The following is a 27,430-nucleotide window of genomic DNA, read 5'->3' on the forward strand; positions in this document are numbered from 1 at the left end:
CATAAATAAACCCATTTTTGCCAATGACAAGTAAAATTATACAAATATGAATTATAAAGAGAGCTTTGTACATTTGTAAGATATATACTAATACTGCTGGACCGATTTAAAATTCTTTCACAATTAGAATACCACGTTATTCCTGAGTGACATTGGCAATATTTATATTTAAAAAATTGTCCATTGTGCAATGACAACAGGCAGTTTAAAATAAATATGGTTTTCTTTTCTCGATATTTCCCATTACAGTTCTGCATGTTGACGTATCTATACTATTTTCAGTTTTCAATTAATTTCTGCGAAACTAAGTAATAAAATGTATATAACCCAAGAAAAAATGAGTCTCCCATCCTAAAACGATTTTCCCATAGCAAGTCACGCGTGTCCCATAATGTGTGAGGGCCGCACGAGAATTGCAGCTTCAGAGCGAGACGATCATCACGACTAACCACTTGAGTGTTCTAACAGTATTAAATGTTAGTATCACGTTCAAATTAATTTTCAAAGTCACAAGTTTCACGTTATAAGGTATTTAAGTACCTATAAAACTTGTTAAAATCAGGTTATTTTTTCAGTGCGATGAACATCCAAGATATCAAACCCAAAAAGATATCTTGGATGTTCCAAGATATCAAATCCCTTCTGAATGTCTTAGGTACTCAGAAATTGAATGTAATTATAATATATACGTGCTTATATAATTTTCCAGAAGATCCAGAACAAGTTGATGTTAGTTCTTATTTTTTTAAGATATAAAGTAAAATACTGCCTTAAAATTTAGGTTAAGTTCTGTTTAGATGTAATATTACTCTATCACATTTCCAAACAAATAAGCATACTATTGTTACAGAAGAAAGTTGGTCGGAGCAAACGTGTCAGTCAATATTGTATTAGCATTACAAAGTTATAGCGCTATTTTGTAATACCTTTGGGGCAATTTCGAAGTCGATCGATAGATTACCTACGGCGACAAAGAAATGTTTTCACTACGATTTAGAAATAAAACCGGCAGTCGCGGTGTATGCCTTACAACAAGCAACTTAATACTAAATTGCAGTGTGATTTTCCGTTATATAACTTTGACAATTTTAAACATTTATTAGATTGGCTAACGGATTATAGTTTTAAGCACGTGCGTTGATCAATCGATTTACGTAAATTTTTACTGGATAGTGTCTCGTGTATCGTAATTACAATTGTTTCTTGACTAGGCTGACAAAAACCTACTTGTCCATTAAAAAATTATATAAATACAAGCGCTTGCACATGTTTTACCTGGTTATACCACTTTCAAAATTATTTTAAACCTATCAAGGACATCCTGGAACTTGAAGTAAGTCCTATTAACTTGTTAAAAAGTTACTAGATATTGCACTTCCAAGCATTTATTTTGCAGCAACATTACTTACTGCTAAGAATTATTATACTCAATAAAACGTCCAAGGTCCCGTTCAGATAATTCTTTATCGATTATTATATCTCGCATGAATAGTATCTCGGTCGACTAAAGCTAAATATAATAACAAAATAATTACTAACGTAAGTCATGGAAAACATCGATACGAGATTAGTAACTTACAATTTTTTATTGAATTTAAGCGGGTAATTTAATAATTACAAGCAATTATAATCCAAATATCGGCACTGTTATTTCACAAACATTTTAAATCAAATCGGGAGAGGGATATGATGTAGTAACATACTTTTTACTAGCTGTGACCTGCGGTTGTATCTTTGCACCACATTCGGTCGTAACAAGCCGTGTTATATAGCCTTCCTTCACAGAATATGGACATTCAACTAGACAAAGATGTTTGCAATTTTTACTAAAACTTTTTACTTTCTATCTTTAATGTATCTTTAATATTTTATTCCTGTTTAGTTTTTGTTTTAATAACTGTGTATTACATGTATTTTTGCACTACTTGCCTATCTTATTTAATACATTTATTTTTTTCTTTACTCACAGTGGTTGCCTGGAAGAGATCGCTCGTAAGCGATAAGGCCGCCAGTTGCCCTCCTTTTGATTTAATTATGTTAATTTTTATTTTTATTTTGTAGTGTAACGAAGTGTAAATAAATAAATAAAAAGTTATGAAGATTAACACGTTCATGCAAATAAATAAAAATTATAATTTTGTTTATACGAGTATATTGTAAAATTAACAGACACAAAACATTTTTCATTTAATTACTTGAGACTTATTTTTGTGATATCTCAGCGTCAGAAAGCAGTTAATCAGTGATAGTTTTCGAGACCTCAAAGTCCCTCGAAGGTTATGACAACAACTGATGTTGATAATATGTAGAAAACTTTATTACAAAGAGGTTAAGCCGTAGTAAAAAGTTTTGCATGAACGGACGTTGTTAAAAAGGCATGCTTATAGAGGACTTAACTAAATCATTTCTCATTGTCGGTATGATGAACAAAGAGTGAAAGTGTTTTCTCTACAAATATTTATCACTTTTAATTTCTATGATTACTAAGAGCGTACTTTTTGAAACATAAAGTTTACGAACTAAACTTCTAAATTTTTATGCGGTTTTTGATATCTTGTAAAAAGGGCTTGAGTTTGGAGTAATTTTGATACGAATATTATATGAAACAAGGTTATTAAAAGTTCTTCGTTGTACTCCTAAGCATTGCGTCATTCATGATGAGAATTTCTAAAGATCACAGGTTCCCGGGCTTACGACCTTCTACAAAACCATTCGCATGTTGAACCAAAGTTGTAGTTAAGATGAGTGAGTTAAATGTTTACTTTAATGTAGTTAGTAAAGGAAGATTTAGTCTTTCACCAATATACAACTTCTGAAATAATAATGTTTTTATTAAACCTACCGTCTGTTAATTTAATGACGTTGGACCCTTAGGTTGAACAATACGTAAAAATTACATAAAAAAAACTGGATCAGTTAATAAATGTTATAGAATGTTGCAAATATACAGAACTAGTTTAGTTAAAAATTCATGGGTGCTGCCAGAAACTGATATAATCGCATATGTCTTGTAAAACCATAAATATGGCGAGAACAAATATTTCTTCTGTAATAGAGTAGAGTAGGATGACTTTGCACCGAGAGACCGATGGAAGCTAGCAACCAAAAATAACAATAAAATATATTTATAGCATATATTCATTTTTTGATGATTCATATTATATATATAATATGAATAAAGTATTTTACTCATTTATAAAAATGAATTCAGTTTTGTTTCTAATTGTATACATTTCTCATTTACCTCCTGCTAAAATAGTCAATCCAATAATCTGTGACATATTTGATGTACAAATAGAACATTCGGATATAAACAAAGGAGAAATATATAATATTTATTAACACCAATAGCTTTATAAAGTCATATAACAAATTTCATAAAATTACGGTTAGTTGAGAAAATTGCGTAAAGATTGTAACAGATCTTAAGAAAAACAATCAACATATTAGGAAGGCATTAAAACGAGTCCAACGACAATATTAATTCAACGAATAAATGGACTAACTTATGGTACGTGTAAATTGGATAAAAAATCAAAGTATGATTAGGTTTTATAAGCGAGATAAAATGCGATTTATTCGTATCTAGGGCCGCCTATATAAAGCAATAGATTTCCGAGAGCAAGATTATAGGCAAGACTAGTAATTAGCTAATCAGCGCATTGCGAAACGGCCCGCTTCTGTTAAATGACAACTAACGATTACAACCATATTCAACAGAAAACGACAGTCAATATTTCAGCCATATGTGTCCAGCCCATCTTCTAATTGCAATGGTTTCCCCTGTAATGTATGCAGATAGTACTTTAAAACAGTCACATTACAATAATAATAATATGTCCTTTATATTCGTAAACTCTGTGATCTTTACTAAAGTACATCTCGGAGTTCGGCAAAAGCCTCCTCTAACCCTTTAAACTGTTCTATATGCTTTGCGACTCTTGTCCAGATGTAGTATAGATAGTGATTCAAGAGTGCTTAAAGTCCTCGTATGACCGATGACGACCGATGATAGATATGTTCTTTTGTTAGAGGTCGGTGCTCTGATCTTCCCGTGCAGCATCCGTGGTGGAAAGGCTTGTTGATTGGTCTGTTTTAGAGTATATCTTTTCCATACTTCTTCATTACTCACAATATATTTTCGCTGTTCTTAATAGCTGAGGTTTTCAGGATTCATAGAACTTTAAGGCGATCACGACGTGGAATCAGCTACCGATCATAGTGTTTTCTAACCAATGCGACATTAGGTCAGTCAAGAAATGACCATGTATTATCAAGTGGTATTGTAAGTACCTACGGGTAACGGTACTTAGTAACTTATGATTCAGTACCCTTTTACCCGGTAACTCCTGCTCGATAGTAAAACAAAAAGTTAACACTTAAATTTTCAGAGAATAAAAAAGTATGAAATTAAAGTTAACATGCGACATGCCTGTAAGCATTGTATGATGATTATTATAACTATCGAAACTTTGATATAAACACGCTCAAGTATAAGAAATACAAATCGAACATATTGTGTAATATTCTAAGAATGTTAAAATAAATAAATCGAAATCCTTAATAGTATTGTTTGTTTACACAAAGTACCAAGTATTAAAAGAACCACCTCCGCGATTGTAAGGAAGTCAGTACATTCGTAACAATACTCACAGTCGTAATACTAACAGTAATCGACCACGACTGTCTTTTGTTATTAATTAAATATTGTAATAAGTGTGTGTTGTTAGTACCGAATCGAATCAATAATAAACTTTTAATATAATATTAAAAGGCTATTTGAGTTAAGTCTCCCACTCCAAACAGTACAATTGAATAACATGTAGGTTAGGCGTGGTCGTGAGAAAGTAACGCGTAATGACATAATACATACTGTTACACATTAATGGTACATAATTTTTATGCCATGGCAAGTTCGCACTGAAATTAAAGTAATATATGTGAAAATAATTCTTACACCTCTCTTTACCTTGTGCATAGATATGTGTAAGTTAGGACAAAGAAATGAGAAAATTGATGGACACTACTTTGCGTCTGCACATTTAAATAAAAGTATTTTAACGGATATATACGCGAAATCCTTACATAATTTACGTTGCGAGAGATCAGTCTTTAGCTGACCACGATTGCTAAAAAGCACTCGAAATGTCGAGTTATGCAAATAATAGATTGGCGTTTATAAAACATCTTTTACGCATAAATATTTCAATACAAAACCTTTGCGTCCATACGTCATGGGCATAATATTGCATACGCGAAAATATTTTTTCGGACACAAATTATTTCCTCTAGGATTTTGGTTGTTGGTCATGCCCACTCCTACCTTATATAACACTTAAACCTCAAGCTCGACTGCTTACAATAATAAAAACTAGTTAGTTTTGTAAATTATATTTTAATTTAGAATGTGTGCTGTTAGTGACTGATTTTTGTTTTCGTAACAGTATACCTACATATCCGGACTAAATGAATTCCACTAGACTAATTATTAGATATATTTATCTAAATATATTTTTAGTAGAAACAAATTTAATCTTATATTATTACGAAGGCGTCTGGTAAATAAAACGAAGAATTCTTCGTAAGACAATCTTTTGTCACGATTATTTGTTTAAGGACAGAGATATTTATTGGATTTAAAAATAATTCTAATTAACACAAGAGAGACAAGGACAAAATATTAGGGAGGTAGGAATGAATAACAATACAGATTTATAATGTTACGTTAGTAATATAACTATTCGACTTCATTACGTCGTGCATTTAGTTGAACGAAATTGAATGATGTTATTTGTAACTTTCACCCATGGAAATATTTGCATTGTCATTGCTAAATAACAAACTTCGACATTGTCAAGGGAAATGTCGTAAACGAGTTATGTGAATATAAATGGAATAGTAATCGACTGTATATAATTTCTTTAAAATGAGTTTAGTCATTCAATATAATATTACTAAAGCTCGGGAAAGTAATTTAAAAATCTCTATTCACTTGTATGTATACTAACTATTTCATTAAAAATATATATTTGTTTTTAGTTATATAAATCTAGTAATGGTGTTCGCTCGCTAAACTTTTAAAAACATTCTGCACATAGAAACCGAATCGAATCATTTATTGTACTTTGATACCAACCAAGTAGTAAAAAGACAGAAAGTATTCTTGTACCGTTTTATTCGTCAGCCTAACTAACACATTGCTTTTGATGTAAACTAAAATAGAATAAATTAATCAAGTGTGGACTAAGCTTTACTCACATTATTTTTGATTGTTCATGAAATTGTTAAATGTAGTTTAACCACTTAATAGTACCTATACGTTATAGTTTATACACACCTCCGTATTAATAATTTAATAAATATCTTTAATAAAATCTGCTCATAGAAGCTATAAATTAATATTTCCATATAGTACCGACGAGCGTTAAATCTTAATCAAAAATAACAATATCTTTATTAATAGATTTAGATTTATTGCTTTTCTTCTTTATGTTATATGATTAATATATATATTTAATAAGAACAAACTGTAACGGCCTCGACCGGTTGTAACCTCACTAAGCATTGTATAATACTTTCAAAGATACATAACATTTTTATATAAAAAGCAAGCGATATTTTACTTACTTTACTTAGTTTTATATTTACACTGTGAATTTATTGAGTAATACACGTATTAAGAACAATGTTTTGAACCTTAGATTCTCTGAAATTTAAATAAACACAAAAAATGTCAATCACTGTTTTTACCCAGTTTTAACTAATGTACTATTCCGTCACATTATGTTTACTATGAGTTGACAGGATGCTGATCAGTGGTTTTGTTCTTTTTTTACGTTATATGAGGCTCACTTGATGTTAAGTGATACCGCCATGGACGCTGAAATTGCCAGAATTGCTGGCCTTTTGATAAAACTGTACACAGTTTTATTAATAACAATTAGTCTATTTTTTTTTAAATAAGGTGGCGACTGTAAGTTTTGTTTATGATTTAAATAGATTTATTAACTATTTTTTATACAGGATATTTCAACAAATTCTGGTTACATTCACCGTATCCTTGATTGCGACAAATCTAATTGCTAATTAAAAATCAGTTCGCGGTCGGACTAATCTAGTATAAGGCAAATATAGTATGGTATTTTTTATCTACCAAGCACTCAAATGTAATCTCAATTAAAAACAGTTTTTATTACCTTACTTTTTACATCGTCTTCTCTCTATGTGAAAAATGTTGGTTAAATATTTGTTATTTGTTACGTAAAATGTCTGGCCCGAGTTTTGCATAATATTAATGGTGGAAACTGTTTAATATTATTAAAAATATATATTTTCTATATTTATGTACATTAATAAAAAGTTACAAACACTCAAATTCTAATGTTACATAAGAACTGTCTTATACAACAAAACTTGCTTAAATAAAATTTCAAATTTTCAAAAGCTATTTGGAATATAAGGAAACCCTTTAAATTCTTTAAACATTTACAAAAACTGCAATTTAGTAACTAAAAAAATCCTCAACAATTGAGGTTTGCACAATTCACGATTATTATGACACGACCTATTATGGCATACAAATCAACATCTATAATGATTGCAGATCGGTACAAATGACGACCAATAACTCGTTGTCGCAAGTATAAGCTTAGATAATGAATAGATAAATTTGAAGTAGTCAAAAACATATTGGATTACATACGGGAGTTATAGTTCGAATGAGTTTATTTTATAATATAAAGCTATTATTAGTCTTTCTTAGTTTAAGCGTTTCAACAAAACTTCTCTGAAGGAATACACGAATTCATTACAGTAAAATATTTCATGATAAAACATTTACTTGAAATCAAAATATATATACTTACGATAATCATCCAAATACAGACGACGTTGTGCCTGCACCGTGAGTATGGCAAAGTGTTAAGCGCTAACGTCGGGGTAAAAATATTTGTATAAAAGATTAGGCACATTTACGCTTAACCAGAACAGAGACATTGCCAATAAATATTTCACGTTACTGTATTATAATATCATAGAGGCTAGGCGTGCGATTCTCAATCTAGATATCGTAAGTTCGAACCTTTACTGTACCAAATTTTATATGAACAAACATGTGTTAATAATTACTTATACAGCGAAGCAAAATTATTACATGTATTAAATATAATAATACAGTGCTCATCTCCATACTGTCAGGCCAAAAAGGGCAAGACTATAAAGATGACGAAGGAAACAGATACATAAATCTGAGGCTAAGTGTTATAGTGCAAGCTTTTTATGTTTTGCCAAACTCACCAGTAATAATTACTTTATTTAACCACAAACTTTATAAAATGAATACTTGTAATGGAATCTATAGACGTTGTGACCAAAAGTGGTGATGTTAAGCCATAATTAATGTTCAATACTAAAATGGAATCATGTGCTTATCTGTAACGATCCAAAATAACCAAATTCCTAGATACATCTTCAACCTCCTTTGGCTTGTTTGTATACCACAAGGTCATATTACTATAAAAAAACATCGCTGGCCATATGTGGAAGCCTGTGGATGTTTTAACTATGCATTTGGCATATGAAGAATTAATTTTCACCTACATTTGTATTTCATCGCTTTGTAATGTGATATTACCAAAATACAACACTTATATGATATAATATGATTGATAGCATTTACTTCAGTAGGCGTATGATGTATATAGTATAAACTAAACCATTTTTATGTTAATTACAATCATTTAATGCGTATTTACTGACTGACTGACTAACTTAGACTGGACTAATAAATAAAGGTATAAACCCGACTCAAATGAGACTGAAATCTTAAAAAAAACAATATAATTATTATATTGATACCTTAGGAATTTACATTGTAAACTTATACATCGAAAACTCTTTCACCAATTTTGATGAATCTTGGACTGTTATCAAACTTAAAATGTGAGTGATTAAATTAGAGAGACCATCTGGATTTGAAAAATGAGAGAAATGGGGACAAACACATACCCTTACGAAATCTAGCAACCGTGCTTGCTATATATATTATCTAATTTAACAATATCGCACACTTACAGGTCGAACTGTATAACCTATTTTTGGATCGAGGAGGAAATTAGTGTAGTCGCACTGTGATATTTCATGTATTTTTGTGAATTATTAATATAATAACCTTCATATGTATGTGTATCAGCAGCTCTACTCTGTGTTAGCGGTATCAACATCTAATGATTGTCTGACGAGACAGTGAATCGAATAATTATACAAAACCCAGTTTTTGTGTGTTTCTATAAATATCTGCGAGACTGTCGCAATAACATGGTACGTCTTCGATAGTGAGAGTAGAATGTTTAAAATCAGCATTATGATAGCTATTGAGGTTACGGGGTAAGCTAGCAGGTGCTTAAAGCGCAGTTGTTTAATTTAACATTGACCAAACGTTCCTCGATTGTTAGAACCGGACGTGGTGCTTATTACTTATAGCTATTATTGTAATTTGTGAATGTTGCCAACGCCTATAATACAACCTTATCAAGGACGGCTTATAATAATCTTAAACAAAACCTATTCTTGTTTCGAGCGCAAGTTACTATGCGATCTGTAGACAGATATTTTCAAGCTCATACACAATTCAAATAGAAAATAAAATTGCACTTTACATTTGTCATAAATTTTATTGGAAAGAGTAATGTAGTTTTAGATATTAGTTCTATATTAGTTTTAGTTCTAAGGTCTATCTGTTACTATACGGGTGAATTGTTTAAAGCTACTTAACAGTTCATAAACTTTTACTTACCATGGATACATAGTTGGAGTGTTCCGAGATGAAAAAATGTGTAAAACGCTTAAATTGCAGACCTCATCGGGTTACATTTTCGTCCGATTTATGTATTATATTTCCGAACGTTGCAAGCATTTTTGCAAGAAAAGGGATTTTCGAGTAGTTCAAGGTGATATTTCAACTCAAGTTTTCTAAAATACAATGTTTGCAACAGGTAACTGTTTTGCTAACGGAGAAAATTCGAAAATCTCGGTCAATATAAGGTCAAGATCGGACGAATATATTACGATACAATTTTATATGCATAACTTAAGAGGGCGAAAGTTCAAATATTGCACAAAACCATTGACTAAGAATAGTATTTATATTTTATTATCTATGATATAGCCATATAGGGCGTAAAAGAATTGACATCCTGCGTGAAAATTTAGAACTAGCGGAATACGAAATTTATATTTGAAGCTTCACAAGAATTGGATATAAGCTTATACCAATTTAATAAACAAATCACTAAACAGTTAAGTATTTTGTTCTGAATTGAAAACAATTCAAAATTTTAAATCACCGAAATAATATTTTTTCCGCCTTATTCATATAACGAACATATCTAAAATAACAGTAATGTTTTGTAAACTAATAACTGTTTCGTGCGATGTGTCTACATAGTATGATGTAAGTTTATATTACCGTCGTACCCAAATTTTTAACTATCATCTTCCTTACCATGAAGTTCAAGATATTAGCTGTGAGTCGTGTTTATCATCAATCTCATTTATATGGGGTTTAATAATTACAGAATTTCAAAACCATTTTTTTATTTTCAATTGATAATCCTCCATCTTTCAGTTTCACGAAATCAAATAAAATTGCTTAACCTTATAATTAATATCTTGCCATCATTATAGAATGACACAGGTCCAGTCTATGTGTTTACCCATTTACTCAAACGAGTTGAAGCAGTGAAAATATTATATACAAATTCACGAGGGGCTTCTAATATTAATGTCAGACTTGACATTTCCTTCAAGTCGCTTGCGTAATGCCCAGGCCGACAAAATCAAACTGAGACTGTTTTGGGTCTTCTTACATTGCCGTCTTTCATCTCAATACAAGGTAATCTTTTTATAAATCATGAATAATAAATGCTGAGTTTATGCGTGAACACAGAGAATTCTAATAAGAACTAGTAGGCACGTATACTAATACTATACTCGTATGTCTTATAATTACACCTTTTAGGAAAACATCAAAACGCTCGACTAAAGTAGGAAAATGTGAGCGCTTGTCATACCCAAAAAAAATTAATTAATTTTCTGAGTATGTGTATGTGCAGTAACACTGAATTTTTTAGAAAATGAAAAACGGCCTAATGTAGAAAGTTGCCAATACTTTGATTTTTTGAAGCAATCTCCGTTCCTATCTACACATCGTCGAATTCGATGGAACCACTGAGAAAATCAGTGGGCCCATTCTCCTTAGAATACATTCATCTTCATTCACAAAAATACATTTATCTCTTCTATGGCATTTCGTACGCTTTAGATGCATCTTCAGGGCTCGTAAAGCGAATACCTCGAAATGTATCTTTAGTTCTTGGGAATAAATGAAAGACGCAGGGCACCAGGTCAGGACTGTATGGCGGATGACTCATTATCTCGATACCTGCCATAGTCAAATAATCACCAGTCCATGCGGAGGTGTTTCTGGTCGTCAGTTAAAGTATAGGGAACCCATCTGGTACAAAGCTTCCTGATGCCTTAGTGTTCGTGTAATATTTTTTGAACTTGACTCATACCAATGCTTGCTCTTCCTCTTGCGTTCCTCTATCATACGTCGCACAGCACTGATGTTATCATCAGTAGTCGCTGTTAATGGACGTCCCTCACGCGGATCATCATTGAAATTTTTACGTTCATGCTTAAACTCGTTAAACCAACAGAAAATAGTGGCACGAGATGGGGCTTCATTGAGAAATGCTAATCGCAGCCTATCATAGCTTTGTTGTTGAGTAAGCCCACAACGAAAGTCTTAATAAATCATTGACCGAAAATTTTCTCGCGATAGTTTCATTTTCACGTGTAACAAGAGTTTTAGATTTGCCGATTCACAAAAACAAATAGTAAATGAAATGAAAAGAATTGCTATTCAGTAGCAATGTTTCTAACTGGCCAATTCTAAACATTTTCAGTGTTACCCCCGTAACTAGTATTAAGAATTTAACCAATATAAAATCTAATAAAATATTATTTTTAAAATTGACATCGGTATCTCCAAAATAGGAATATAGCTAACTGTTTATGACACTTTGTGATTTGTTATAAGATTTTATACATCATTATATACGTACGATACACACAATGTACACTTAATTTTTAGCGACGGCTATTTAGAACCGCTCTATACGATTGTAAAAGTTTTGATTATCTGATATATGAAGGTCGCCTGTTGTGAAATTTAATCCCAACAAACTAAATTATGATTCAAACACCTATTGATCAAGATAGAAGCACAATGTAAAAGCAAGTATTAATATTTCTAAACTATACTTTTAAAGCTATTTCATATTCTGAAACGTCAGGGCGTGACGATAAACAAAGGATTTAATATCGCACTTTGATTGACTGTGATTGATCAACGTGGTGTCTATTACGGCCTAGATCCAGCGACATGATCTGTCTTTGCTTTTGACCAGTCATAAACAAACGAAGCGAGCCATCTTTCGCTTCACATTCCGGAAGACGTACAAAAATTTGAAAGGACCTTAATTTTTGTCCTTAACCCATCGAGATGTAGCCTATATAAAATGTTATAATACATAAATCGTGAATCAAATAATTATATTTATCAAAAATATAAAAGTGTGATCACATCTCCTTGATAAGTCATCACTGAACGTTGTGATAAACATCAATATTATAAAGATTCGACGAATTGAAAGTCCCAATAAAACAACTTAACCTCACTTTTTGTGCATCAAAAATCAAGCGATAATAGCCATTCATTATCATTATTTGTGCATTCCAAACCCGTTTGTACATTAATATTGCAAAACATTAATCAGATGATTTGACCCACATTTAACACATGTCCGAACAATTTGTATTTAGACTATCCACACAATTAAGTCGTGTCGGTCCTTTGCTCTTAGCACTAGCGATGTTGAAATCGCCTTTCGTTGGACGCAGTTCGAGAAATTTGCTTCGACATTATTTAGACAAGGTTTAGTTTAAATTGTTATTATATTATGTCTAAATTAATAGTTACCTTTTGCAATGATGATTGATGTTTTAAATAAATGATATAATACCAGTATAGCCTAAAATTAAGGTAACACAAACGGTGTTTTTTTAAATCGTCTAAATTTATTGTTTATTTCAATGACAACTACTTATGTCTTTACAATCAGTAAATTAAACAAAATATATATGGTATGGTATAATTTTGGTAAAATGACAATCAACGTTAAGGACATATTATACACAATATTATACAGGTGAACTATTTGAGGATCGCTTTAAATATAAAAAAAATCTATTTTATATTAATGAATGTATAAGAATATTATTAAGTAAACTTTACATATTCTCTACCATTCTAAAATAACCTAAATTGCATAAACAATAATTATTGAGGAAATATAACTAGTCTAAAGGGCGGTCACAAAACCTGCATTGCTTTCACAGCTCTATTTGTTTCGTAAACTATCCTACTTCTAATATCGACGACATAGTTGATAGCAGTGCACACCCACCCGCTGCCAACGGCAACAGGTTACATGTCAATAGCTACCAGCATCAAAAGCTTCCGCCCTACAATTAGGTTAAATTGCGTAAACTGCGCGGTGCCTGCAAGTACTCCAGTTGGGCATGAAATAAACACTATGTATCAACGGTTGTGAAATTAGTCGATACAGAAAGTACTAGACAATGTTATAATCAAAATCGCTTTTCAAGCAGAACGTTTTATGATTCAACTACTGTCACTGTGTACTGTGTTTTTGGTTGTATCATAAATTGATTGATTATTTTATTGGATGATATAATCTATAGATAAACTTTAAAACACACGCAATGCATGCCTTATTTGTTTTTACCTAAGCGAAAATACACGAGTCAGTAAACTGGAACATTACAAAGACCTGATCGTTTTTTTTTAAATATTGTCTTTAAAATAAAAAATTATATCATATACGACGTATACCTTTCAATGTAATATGTGAAGGTTATCGAGGTCCAATTACAAAGGTAACATTACCGCCAACACTGATAGGACTGTACCATAATACCCTTGTGTGCAACCCGTCCTTGTGACATTTAATAGGAATATAGGTAATTACCATAAATAGAGCAATACAAACCATATTCTTTATACAAAACAAGGAACGACATTGACATTTAAACATAAGTGAATAGTATGACCGATTTCACGTTATACTGCAGGCTGACGAGGTGGTGTTTTAAAGTATTGGAAATAAGTTAATTCCTACATCGCCCCTTCACTCATGGTTAGTGTATGCTTCAGTGTCCTTGCCTGACAGCTCGTCACTTCGAAATCATTTGTATCAGAACCATATAAATCTGTATTCACTTCTTGCTATTACGGCTTGCAGCTAAGCATAGGGTCGTGAAGTAAGTAAACTATTGTCCGTAATAGCTTTTAGCACCAGTGATTAGCGCGAGATGGAATAATTGTAACAATAACACTGAGTGACCTTGACCTCGTTTTCTGATTTGCACGCATACCATATCGAATCTTAAATTGTTTATGGACATGACAAAAATAATAGCACATTGATTTAGGTCCTGTATTAGGGAAATTATTTTAATTTTATGACAGTTGTTTTTATCTAACAATTAATAGCAAAAATAATTGCGATGATGTAAGAAATAGGAAGTTAAGTTAATTTGGTTGGCGAGTAATATTATTACACTTTTCATATTAATAAAATAATCAATAATATGTTCATTCTTTTCTTTTATAAAAACCAAAACCAAAGAGGACGTATTATCCAATTAGGTGCTGTTATGAGGAAATTCTGGCATGCATTACGGAGATTAGTTTTTTTTTTATACAGTTACATTATATTTTCAATTGGTATTTATGAAATAAACCTATACGAAGAATTATTAGTCTTGCTTTTGAAAGGAAATCAAGGTAATTATTGTAGCTCGAAATGGTTTCATAAGATGCCGACAGGTTAGGTATGAAAACCTATTTAAGCAAATACTAACGTGTTCGGTAATTTGAGTAAACTATGTGTCCAAGCAAATCAAACATAATTATTACATTCAGCAAGACATGAATATTATGTACCTCGATTACTATTTTGTTTTATAGATGACTTAATTGAATTACGTTCTACACTTTTCAATACGGGACCGCCTTTAGTCACGTGAAGTATTTTATTTTCTAAAAATGGCGTAATAACAACTAAACTAAAACTAAACCTCATTGTAAATCCTATAAATTTAACCCTTTCACTAATATGTACAAGATCTTGTCTTAAATATTATATTAATCGATTGTCCATTTTAATACTATGAGCGTACTTGGCATATAAAAACATACACTACAGGAAGTGAATGTGACCGTGATTTTCGTATTTCTCAAACGCTGTAAACTGTTCAATTTAAACAATACGGAATAAATTACCATGTTTATTAAAGCAATTATAAAGTCATAAACGTATTAATTTCGTTTAGAATAATTTATCTAGATATTCTAGTGGAAAGCGTTAAGATTCGCGTGGAATGCATCCGAGATTTCACGCTGCACGTCAATTCATTGTTCATATATTGTTAAAAGAAATAAACTATATTTTAGTTCTCTAAATTTGTAAGCATCTTATTTTTGCTCATTGAATTTTCATGAAAAAGGTATAAATAAAATGAATCGTAACCAAGTAAGTAGTGCAGTGCCTATTAAATACAAGTAAAAGTCCTTGAATGTTTATTGAAACCATACGAAATTGAAAGTTTCGCTTTTCTCATTCATAGTTCTAAATAAAATTATATACGTATGCCTACTGCTATATCATTAACTTATATAACTGCATTGATTTAGAGAGTTTTACACATCAAGGGATCGCCAGATCTTTAAAAAATTAGTGTCCATTTAATGATCACTGACCCTCTATAAGTTCGCCGGTGGAGTCTGCGTCAACCACTTCAAAAGAAATGTAGTAGTTGTTGTACTTGACAGGTTTATTCATAAAATTTTAAGTGGACTGCATCGAATGGAACGAGTTATTACCAGTCTACAATTAATCCGATGTAAAATCACGGCTTTGCTTATTGTATTGGCTACGATAATTGTATTATTTGCTTTGCTAAATGTCGATATTAGAAATTACTAATTTAATAGGATGAATTGTTAAATTTGTTTGTCAAATAATAAGGTTCTGCCAAATTGAAATATTCCTTATGACCCAAGAAAACTGTTACAAAGGAAAATTAGAAAAAAACTTCACGAACAATTTTCACGAGTTGTTTTTACCTAATTCTAATTTAGCCACTAAGATCCTTACGATTAATAAAATTGATTAAAACATAACCAATACAAAATACAATAGAAAACATTTACACTTTAAAAGAAAGTCATCATCACCAGAGCTTAACGAATAAAAAAAATTATAGACCAGAAGAGCCCTAGCTTTAATGATATCTGTTTCATGTAACATAGTTTATAGGATGTACTTCTAATATTATTAAAGTGGTAATATTATGATCCACCACAAAATTAACACGTATCTGTGAAACATATCCATATTTAAGAATGAGGGTCACAAAAATTATACAAATTGGCATCTAGTAGTTTGACGACAAAACATTTGTTAAGTTACTTATGTAATAAATATTCAAAACACAATTCGTTACATTTATGGAAATTCAACATTTGTAATAATTCATAGAATATTGCTTAATAATTAAAAACTACATGGGTGAAAATTTTAATTTGCATTATTCTTCATTAATATCATACGTTTAGTTTCAGTTTAAAACATGATGTGATCACCCTTTAATTTTGTTTACTTGCCTGCAAAAGCCTTTTTTAAAATCGTTTATTTTTATTTTTAATCAGTTTAAATTACCTGTTCCTGACTGAGGATCGTGATGAGATAGTAAAGTTCCGTTGCGGCAGACGCGGTGGGTTTGATGTAACGGGAGTATGCGCGGGCGTTGAAGCAGGAAGCGAGGTCCGCGGCAGGCGGGTACCCGCTGCCACACCACTCGCTGCCAAAACGACCACCAACCACCACCGGGACATCACGGTGCGAACGCAACACAACCTATAGTCACGCAACTCGGTAACCGACTCGCGCCTCAAGCGTTCACAGCCACCTTCACTTTAGTTGTACCTTGCTCCACAACAGCAAAACGACCCCCACTACGATGAAAGTGAGGGCTTCGAAGCACTCTATGCCGATATAACACTGTCCCTAGTGTCAATAACGTTTGTTCACAGATTTATCGCAGCGGATTTTATCACAAAAACATGTATGATTTCTTCGACACTTTACGATCGACTCAATTTATTTGGTTATGATTATCTTTTTGAAAATGTATACAAACAGGTTTTATTGACCCTATACTTCGCAAGCTTCATTAATTTCAACATAAAATTACAATAAACAAAAGACGGACTGTGCTGATATCTATATTATTGTTTAAAATGTCTTTTGATGGTAGTATCAATAGAATTCTTTTACTACACAAAATTTAAAAAAAAATAATTAGGTTTTTACGTAGTTTTTAAAAATAAATAAAACAATTTTTTCTCTGGTCACACAATCACTTCCAGTTATTACTTAATTATGCCTCAAAAAATTAATGCAATAGATAAAATTCCTCGTATTGAGATGTTCTGATTGAGCAATTAAGTTATTATAAACATATTTTTTTCATTATCCATCATAATATCTTAATGGATGACTTTCGAGAATCTTGAATCAAATTCGAGAACTTTTCGGATATTTCGTGAAACTTACATTGTTAAACGAACAAACACATTTATGTATCTAAAACTTAGGATAAATATCAATTTTCAATGATATAATAACACTTTTATACCACATCGAAATGAAAAAAATATATATATTACAATTATTTTTATTACTAAAATAAATTTGCTTATTATTATCATTTTCATTGATTTACAGGAACCTTAAAGTTCAATTAAAAATAAATTTTAAAAATAAGTTACATTTTTGGACAAGGCGTCTTGCGCAGATATTGTTTTCCGGATGGAACTTGGACAACCTTTACTTGGGGGAAAGATTTTTTCAGTTCTTCCTCTGACACCGATGGGAGCACCATACAATCATCACCCATCTGTTAGAACAAATTTCATTTATACCAAGTTGTTGTAGTGTAGTTGAAGAAGTGAAGTAAAAATTTTGGCAAAAAAAAAAATTTAACCAGAGGTTATAGACATTTTAAAGTTATTTTCTATAAAAATGTGTACGAAATGTTATTATATAAATACAAAAAACGTATTTGCTATTACAGAACAAAACGTGAAAGACGATGTCACCTTATTTTAATGGGAAAAGTTCATAATTTTATAACCCAGGAATATTTTGTTGAAAGTTTGTTTGGTTATATGGAAAATTCGTGTAAATTCTATGATCTAGGAGGGTTTCTTTTTATAGCATTTTTTGCAGACGGAAGTTTAAGGCTCAACTCACACACACGCGCCCTGTTGAGGCGACACGACGCGTCATCTTTTTCACCTATAGCATTTTCATCTCTGATTTTAGATTATTAAGGTACAAATTTGGATTATGGAAATACGAAAGCGCGTCGAAGCCTTGTCTGGAGGAGCGCGAAAAAACATATTATGTAAAATTTCATTTATATACAGTGTAAACTCTATATAACGACACTAAAAGGACTGTGCGTGTATTTTATGGCGTTATAGAGAGTGGTCTTTAAATGCAGAGAAGAAAAAAGAATAGATAATCCATGACTACTACTTCTAATTTGTAAACAAAAGAACGAATTTCGAAGAAAGTTCGTATGCAAGCTGCCGATAGTCGAGTTTATTGGGGCTAGGATAATAAAGCGACAAAAGCACGTAAACATCTGCGCAGATTTTACTAATTTTAGAAACCTAAAAAGTACTTTATTGCTCAATTGAGATTGGGTGTAATGCTATGTAGGGTGTATCATTTTATGGAAGACATGCTAAACTAACCAAAACATAGTGATTTCGACGCTTTATGGAGTGAATCGTTAAATCTAGGGACGTTACATGAAGTACAATTCAGTGTGCATTGTATAAAACCTTGATTTTTGATCCTATTATAAAGAGTTTTCCAATAAGGACTCGACAACATTCTTTTAATATAAAATGAAAACCATTTGAGATATTTCAAAAACTTTATTATTGGGTTGAAGTACATTCAAAACATGTATGAATAGAACTCGACTTCCCTCATATGGCCACCGCGGGCACGTGTGCAACGCTCGATTCCTTGGACAATCTTGCGCTTTCGACCCAATCTTGTATGGGTGTAAAGTAAGATCCTTACGCAAAATTTGCCATAAAGTGGTCTTGGCGATGCCCAACTCTTGAAAACGCCGTGGAATTGACTGATTTAGATCATTTGCTACGAACGTTTCAACGGCAGCGATATTTTCGACACTTCGACCAACCCTTAGTCTCACTGGCACGGCAACATCACACAACGAATATGTAGACTCAAACTTTTTCACTAAACTTGTTACTGACTAGTAGACAGTCTAGTATCAGAGAATTACGACCGAAAATCGGAGTTAACGCTCTTAAAGTAACTGCCACCGACTCCGAATTTCTGTAGTAATTTTTTATGATTTGCAGACGTTGTTCGTTCGTGTACTTCAACATGATGAAATGGTTATGTCTACTGAATAAACTGACAGTGACAGTTCGATGTTAAGTGAAAAGGTGCATTCACAAACTAAATTCAAAATTGTCAAGTCCCTATTGGAAATCCCATTCATTATATATTGGTATGTAAAGTCTAAAAATATCATCGTCGATATTTTTAGACTTTAGGGTCGACCCTACGACTCTCATATAATGGAAAAATGTTGCATGTTTAATTTCTAAATCACAAAAACAACTATATGTCGATTCTGTTTTTCTATTTTTAAATATGAATTTATTGCATCCCAGAGAAAACATACATTGAAGACAAGAGCCAGTTCATCTACACTTAAAATTTAAAGTATGAAGTGTTGTGTTTAAATTTACTTTATACTAGTACTCACCTTCCAGTCAACAGGGGTGGCTACTCGATGCTTGTCAGTCAACTGCAGCGAGTCTATCACGCGAAGAATTTCACTGTTAAATTTAAATATCATTATTACCTGTAACTTTTCATTTCATTCAGAATACTTTTAAAACATTTAGTTTTTTCCTTGTAATGTCATATAAAAGAACATCTTGTATTTGAAGCGTAAGCAGGTTTACTGAGTAAGGTTAGACCAAACTTTATTGCAATTAATTAAATTAACAATATAAATTTAAAGATTTGAGTTGTTATCTAATTTCTCTATTGTTTTAGTTTTTTTGTTTTAATTTTTTTTGTGTTTTGACTATTGTTTTAAATTGTGTTGGGTTATATTTGTATGTAATGTATAGAAATATATACATTACATACAAATATAACCTACTGTTATTTACTGGATTCAAAAAATATGCCTTACTGGATTTTGGGACATAATTTTATCTGCTGAATACAGTAATTATCAATATCTTACTCAAAATTTCTTCCAGTGGTAGCAGGATACAGAATAGACAGCCTGTATTTCTTTTGCGGATCAATGATAAAAACAGCTCTAGCACTTAAGGGCATTCCTTTAGAATCCATCTCATCTTTATCTAACATGTTCAATGTTTTGGCAATTATGCGATCCTCATCTTCAATTATTGGATATGGAAATGATTCATCAAGTGTGCAGCCTGGAAACAGCGATTACTATAAATTTTGTTCAAAATCAAAAGTTCGTAAATTTATCTTGAAAACAAAATTGTACATGTCAGCAGCAATAGCCGTCACATTCATTAGCTATCGCAAAACATATAAAGAGGCTGGAGAGTCTAAAAAAGATTTATTTACTAACAATACAAATTGTTATCTGTACTGAAAATTTCAGTTATTTCAAGCAGTGTAATCATTCTAGCAAAAATATGTTGGCTTATGAGAATGTCTTTTTTTTAAATTGCAATATTCTAATATGCTAGATTTTTGGTATTGAATACCTGCATAACTTCTGATGTCCCTGCACCACAAGAAATGTGACGTAAGAGAATCACAAGATATTCCAATGACTTTCACATTGCGCTTTTTAAACTCTGGCATTAGCTTGACAACACGAGCCAGCTCTGTTGTGCAGACAGGTGTAAAGTCCGAAGGGTGAGAAAACAGGATAGCCCATCTTAAAACAGAAGATTCTTCATGAATCACATCTAAATGTGTTGTTAGAAAAGCTAACAATAAACCACAAATGAAACCTCTTTCGAAACAAATATGTTACCATGCGTCTAAAGAGTTGCGCGGTTGTTATAAAATTGCATAAACTAATATTCTTTTAAATCAATGAATACATAGCCATTTGTATTTGATAGTGTGAACTTACGACTGTCCTATCCAATCGTGGAAATCAATCTTTCCTGCAGTTGTATTCGCTGTGAAGTTTGGAAATTCGTCCCCTAAATACATCTTTATGGTTGTTGTTTTAAAATTTAGTACGTATAGATTCTCTAAAAGAATGAGTTAAAGTTTTCTTTGTATTTTACCAAAACTAGAATTTTTTTAATAATACCAATGATACCAAGAAGTATTAGGTTTCCTCCAGCATTCATTTGTTTAAAAAAAACTAATATTGTACAAAAATTGCAAAAAGTTTTAATTGTTTTTCTAGCAATCTATTGTGTAACCACTATAATTTGATAACAAAACAAAACAAAATTTTTGCTGCTTTTCTGGCTTTGAAATTTGTTTCCACTTCAAGTTTCTAGTTTCCACATGAACTTTGTTACCACAGACTACGGTATAATCATACAGAAATGGTTATATGATTAAGGTTAGGTGAGTCAAAGTACATTATATAAAGTATGTACAATGTTCAATTAGAAACTATAAACTGTTGACGAATTGCAAAGACTCTGTAGACAGTAATATATAAAATTTAGTGTATAAAAAGATGTGTGTAGGTGATTTTTTTACAATATTGTATCTATATAAGCATCCTGATTTAAATAAAATCTACTTTATAACGTCGTTCCTAATGTTTTAGAAAATGTGATTTAATCGGTTTAGCAATAATTTACAACATTTTCTTTTTCTAGTATTCTATGGGTGAGTCACATTGCTTTTCCAATATTATATGGTCACCCCAAAACTCCCAAGCCGACAGCTGTCAAAAGTATTGGCCAGGGATTTAATTATTTGATTCACTGTTTGTACCTTGTCTATATCTCTGTACTTTCTTAAAATTACGAATTGAAGGTATGTTTTAGTTTGTTTTATATTAGTGACTTATGAAGGTAAGTGTTTTGCTGAATGTACAATACATTCTACATAATAAAAGAAATTCTAGTTACACCCTGCACCTCCAAAGTTGATGATCCGACACTTCACAAAATGGACGTCTACATATGTGACGTGATTATGTAAAAATGTTTTATTAATATAGTAGAAGGTACAAGTTAAAACAAATTGGCTATGATAGAATAATTTTTAACAGATTGCTTTTTTAGTCTAATACATTTCATAAACTGAATATGACATATATAGCATGTAGTCACATCCTTTTTGCTATGGCGTATTTATCTGAGATAAGATTTTCAAAATTATTGCGCGATGACTAAGATTTAAAAAAATCATGCTTACAGCATAATTGAATTGCTAAGGTCAATGGTCTCTTCAAAACATTAGCACATTTTAGTATTAGTTACTGTTAACAATATGCATTTGGTCTACACTCATTCATAGCTATGCGACTCTTTAATGCTTATACATAATACTGCTCATTTCTAATTTATTTTAAACTATTATTAATAACTACTATTTTTACATAACTGCCAATTTGTATTTAAACAAATGTGAATTTGTCTTTGTGTTTCTTCAGAAAATACACATTTTACTACCCAATGTTAACTGTGTTAGCTTAACATATTTGAATATATTTATACAAAAATAGTAATTTGTCGCCTTAGTAAATCTTACAAAATGACACACAAGGTTGATAACTTATTAATGAGCACACATGTTTTAAAGATATGTAGGTCTATCTCCAAAAGTATGTTGCTTAGAATAATACTATTTTCTTAACTTAACTTAAGTGTCTTAGGCTCAATGCTAACAATATTATAACAACAAAATATGTGAAATCAAAATTCTAAATTAAAAAATTTATACATAAATTAAAGTTTTATTAATAAAACCTGATTAACACACTGTAGATTCAATTATTATGGTTTTAGAAATTTAGCTTATTTACTTATCATGGTCCAATGTGAAATTTGCTTGGAATCATGAATGTACTAAAAATGCAATAAGTAAAATTTTGTCATTCTGAATGATTTAAATAGAAATATTTTAAAATATTCAATCAGTTTATGAAATATAATAAAATGGCCAATTTTCTATAGAAATGAGCATTTTAAGAAATATAAAAGTTCATTATTGTGTACAAAACATGATATATCATGTTATAAGCATGCTAGTACTAAAAATATAGATTTTTATAACTTTTTAACCTGGTCTTGTCTTTTTTATACATTAAAAAGGTAAATATCGCATTGTACATTCACCATATAGGATGGTGGCCTCTATATAAAATATGTATTCACTGTACAGATTCACATATACATTCCCTTTTATATGAATTGAATATAATATTCTTCATTTGACATGATCAAATATAGATATAGGAATGTGACTAAATAAGTTATTTAAGCTGATGTTTATCCTCCTTTAGAAGTATAAGACTCGTTATATAGCTTTATCCACTATTGGCATGTTATATATTTATGTATAACATTATTCAAATTAGGGTATGAATTTTGGCTAACTTTGTTTCATGTTCTCTTTATAGAAATCTTTAATAAAATATTTTTTTAAGATTACCTCACCCTGAAAAAAGGGGGCTATGACAAACAACATCAGTGGATAAGCAAATTTTACAATTTGTTGCAAACACAACAAGAAAAGGAACAAAAATGCAAACTATAAAGTGTGTTGTGGTTGGAGATGGAGCTGTGGGAAAGACTTGTCTGCTCATCAGCTACACAACAAATAAATTCCCATCAGAATATGTGCCAACAGTATTTGATAATTATGCAGTCACTGTCATGATTGGAGGAGAGCCATACACCCTTGGGCTCTTTGATACTGCAGGTGAGTAAATATGACATCTCTTAATTTTTAAAGCTATATAATAATATTCTAAGCTAAGTCAAAAATATTACATGGGCAGTCTATAAATGTAATATGTCATTTAATAGTTTGAAATATAATGTCTGTTATTTTTCAGGACAGGAAGATTACGATAGACTTAGACCTCTGAGTTACCCACAAACAGATGTTTTCCTTGTTTGCTTCAGTGTAGTGAGTCCAAGTTCTTTTGAAAATGTTAAAGAAAAGGTAACAAATATTTACCTTATTGTCTTATGTCTTTATTTTATATTATTAATTTATAGATTTGGCAGTAGCATATTATTAATTTTTTTTAGTGGGTTCCTGAAATAACGCATCATCAGCAAAAGACACCATTCCTTTTGGTAGGTACACAGATAGATTTACGAGATGATCCAGGAACCATGGAAAAATTGGCAAAAATCAAACAAAAGCCAGTGTCACTAGAACAAGGAGAGAAACTTGCAAAGGAACTAAAGGCAGTGAAATATGTTGAATGCTCAGCTTTGACACAGGTAATCAGATACCTTTAACAGCTCATGAAATAGAATGTTGATGTCTTTTGTGCCATTTTCCATTCTTATTAGATTTAGATGCTAGCCTTAATGGATAATAAATTATTACAATTATTGTCTTATTTTAGTTTAGCTACAATAGATACACACCTAACTATGAAGGTATATGGTTGTGAATATATACATTTATTTAGTTGTCTACCCCTAAAGTTAGTATATTGATTAAAGTACATCTTCTTTTCGTTCCAGAAAGGATTGAAGAATGTATTTGATGAAGCAATTTTGGCTGCTTTAGAGCCTCCAGAGCCTGTAAAGAGAAGGAAATGTGTCATGCTGTAAGATTAACCAGCTTTCACTGGTCTCATACGCTTTTCTGATTCAGTGTGCGAGGCTTTTTTATTACTGTAATATTCGACTTATTTTAAAAGCCCATTAACAAATATGATGTAATAGAAATACATGTTTAAATAGGACACATGTGACAATATTACAGTAAATGGGGTAGCAAATAATCTTGAGATCGGCTGCCATACAATATGAAAGTTTTCCAATTTGACAATTTTATACCACATTACTTGTCATTGCTATTATGTAAACTAGTTATAAGCAATTGTATTAGAACCATTTTGATTGAAGTTATCCACCATATAATTTAATGGTTCAAATTTGAAGGTATTTTAAAATAATTATTTATAAATATTGCTATCACATTTTAAACAATTTTTTTAAAAGACGTTTAAGAGAATATTTTTATTACTTGACATTTTCTGAGAGGCTGAGTATTCTATTCTATTGTAGTATAATTTTACAATTTTTGATTGTCAAAACTATAGAAATTATTGGTCTCTATGAAAAATATGTTATTTTAACTTTATTGTGTATATTGAATTAACATATTATCTATAATAACATATGATTTCTATACTTCCGTATTATTTAAAATAGTATTTCAATATCTTATGATATAAAAATTCAAACATTATAATGACCATTGCTTTAAAATTCACAATTTATTTATATCAAATTATTTTAACTATTAAATAGTAATGATTTTTAAGAATGATGGATTGGAAATAATTGAATCATCTCAGTCTCTCTAGTAATAATTTCATTCATTTTTTATGACATTGATTGAATTTTGATTTAATTATAAATAAGTGGTTACACTATTGAATAACTTATCTCATTACCCAGATAAGTTTTGGGTATAATACATGCAACCAAGGAGCATTTTTTTTACTAATTGCTTACTGCTTGGAATATGATATCTGTGAAATTTTGTAGGGACAGGTTCAAGAAATTTTATTTTCTTTGTGATGAAGGAAGTAAAAGTTTTTATTGCACTATTAAATCAATTTCTCTTGATATGGGCTTAGGTATAGATAATAACTAAGGAAAACATAATTGTTACTATAAATGCAGTCAAAAAGACTGAATTCAATAATTTCATTCCATGTTACTATTTTATTTATTATTATTGATACATGTAAGATTTTGAAATACCTATACATTTGGATAATTATACTGTTCACAATTTTTGTATTTAAGTTTATCACTGCCATGTACTCTAAACGCACATGTCTTTTAAGTGCCAAATCTCTAGTTTTATAGGTTTAAAGCTAGCCCCACCAGTATTTTTTTAAATTTATCTAAGCCTATTTTGTAAAGCGCAGATTAACGCAAGACCAAAGTACCACAAACTTACCTAACCCAACATACCTGTGGCGGTACCGCCTAATACTTAAGTTGAAATATTAGAAACAGCTAGGTATATCTGTGTGTCAGATAAGTTTGTAACACCTTATAACTAATGGCATTTGACGACGTTCGAAAATTTCAAATATCATATTACAGAGCAGTATATTATTATAGTATGGTTAAGGTAAGCATAAAAGAATGATATAGCATCACATTAATATTTTTATTACACACATAAATCCAGCTGTACCTAAATTTTTTATTTTACCATTTATTTTATTTTAAAGATAATTTATTGAAATCTTAGAAGCGTCTTATAAAACATAATGAAGAAAAGTTAGCCTCGCGAATAATTGTTTGATTAGGGCTTGAATGCCTGTCTGATATATATGACTTGCATACAATGCATGAAAATATTTTTTCTTTTTGTTGTATAATCTGTTTGTTTTTATTAATGACTACTTCAATTAAGAAATTTTGCAGTAAGTATAAGAAAAAAGAATAATAAAGTTTTAATTTGAAACAGTATTTAATAATATAATTTTTTTATGATAGACTGTCTGTTTATTCTTGTGAATTCATAACATTTTTTTAATACAAACATTTATTCATGGCACATATGTTTATTCAGTTATTATATTTTAATGTGAGAATTTGACATTTTATTCGATTTTTAACTCTTAATATATTATTTTCCTTTGTGTCAGTAACTTAAGGATTAAGTGTATATTATTGTATTAAAATATATTAAATACAATCTGTCTTTTATTTACATTATTTTGTAGAAAAAAATCAGGAAGTTTTCATTACCCTAATAATTTCCTTTACTAATAAATAAGTCATTATTCCCACAGAAATGGGGAAGAATTATATCTCTTCAGAATTTAGTCAGAAGTGACTGGCAGAGATGTTTGGGTATTCATTCAGTTCATGCTTTAACCTGGACCTTAGTCTGTTTTTAAAATGTTAGTATCATGGCTACTGAGAAATTATTTTTATTTTATTAGTTTCAAGTCTACTTACCTGTGTATA

General features: G+C 30.8%; 3 protein-coding genes across 5 annotated transcripts in view; 1 reads left to right on the forward strand and 2 right to left on the reverse strand.

Annotated features, from left to right (window-relative positions):
- The window catches only part of LOC123718991 (angiopoietin-related protein 2), a 35,846-nt gene extending 18,802 nt beyond the window's left edge, over window positions 1-17,044 (reverse strand). Inside the window, exon 1 of the mRNA XM_045676024.1 lies at window positions 16,869-17,044. Coding sequence (XP_045531980.1) covers window positions 16,869-17,044 — 176 coding nt within the window. The remainder of the gene's footprint in view (window positions 1-16,868) is intronic.
- An 826-nt stretch (window positions 17,045-17,870) lies between these two features.
- Window positions 17,871-21,818, reverse strand: LOC123718910 (peroxiredoxin-6). Its single transcript, XM_045675897.1, has 5 exons — window positions 21,403-21,818; window positions 21,026-21,201; window positions 20,524-20,725; window positions 20,032-20,104; window positions 17,871-18,108 (listed from the first exon to the last, which is right to left on the reverse strand). The coding sequence occupies exons 1-5, from the start codon at window positions 21,483-21,485 to the stop codon at window positions 17,977-17,979; spliced, it is 666 nt and encodes a 221-aa protein (XP_045531853.1). The 5' UTR covers window positions 21,486-21,818; the 3' UTR covers window positions 17,871-17,976.
- A 342-nt stretch (window positions 21,819-22,160) lies between these two features.
- Window positions 22,161-27,155, forward strand: LOC123718582 (cdc42 homolog). Of its 3 annotated transcripts, none has more exons than XM_045675218.1 (5): window positions 22,161-22,274; window positions 23,893-24,167; window positions 24,304-24,413; window positions 24,503-24,700; window positions 24,950-27,155. In XM_045675218.1, the coding sequence occupies exons 2-5, from the start codon at window positions 23,990-23,992 to the stop codon at window positions 25,037-25,039; spliced, it is 576 nt and encodes a 191-aa protein (XP_045531174.1). In that variant the 5' UTR covers window positions 22,161-22,274; window positions 23,893-23,989; the 3' UTR covers window positions 25,040-27,155. The 3 variants fall into 3 exon arrangements, with proteins under 3 accessions (XP_045531174.1, XP_045531173.1, XP_045531175.1); XM_045675217.1 differs by having other exon boundaries at window positions 22,178-22,312; XM_045675219.1 differs by lacking the exon at window positions 22,161-22,274 and adding an exon at window positions 22,366-22,467.
- The last annotated feature ends 275 nt before the right edge of the window (window positions 27,156-27,430 follow it).

This window comes from Pieris brassicae, chromosome Z (genome assembly GCF_905147105.1).
Source record: "Pieris brassicae chromosome Z, ilPieBrab1.1, whole genome shotgun sequence".
Taxonomy (NCBI): Eukaryota; Metazoa; Arthropoda; class Insecta; order Lepidoptera; family Pieridae; genus Pieris; species Pieris brassicae.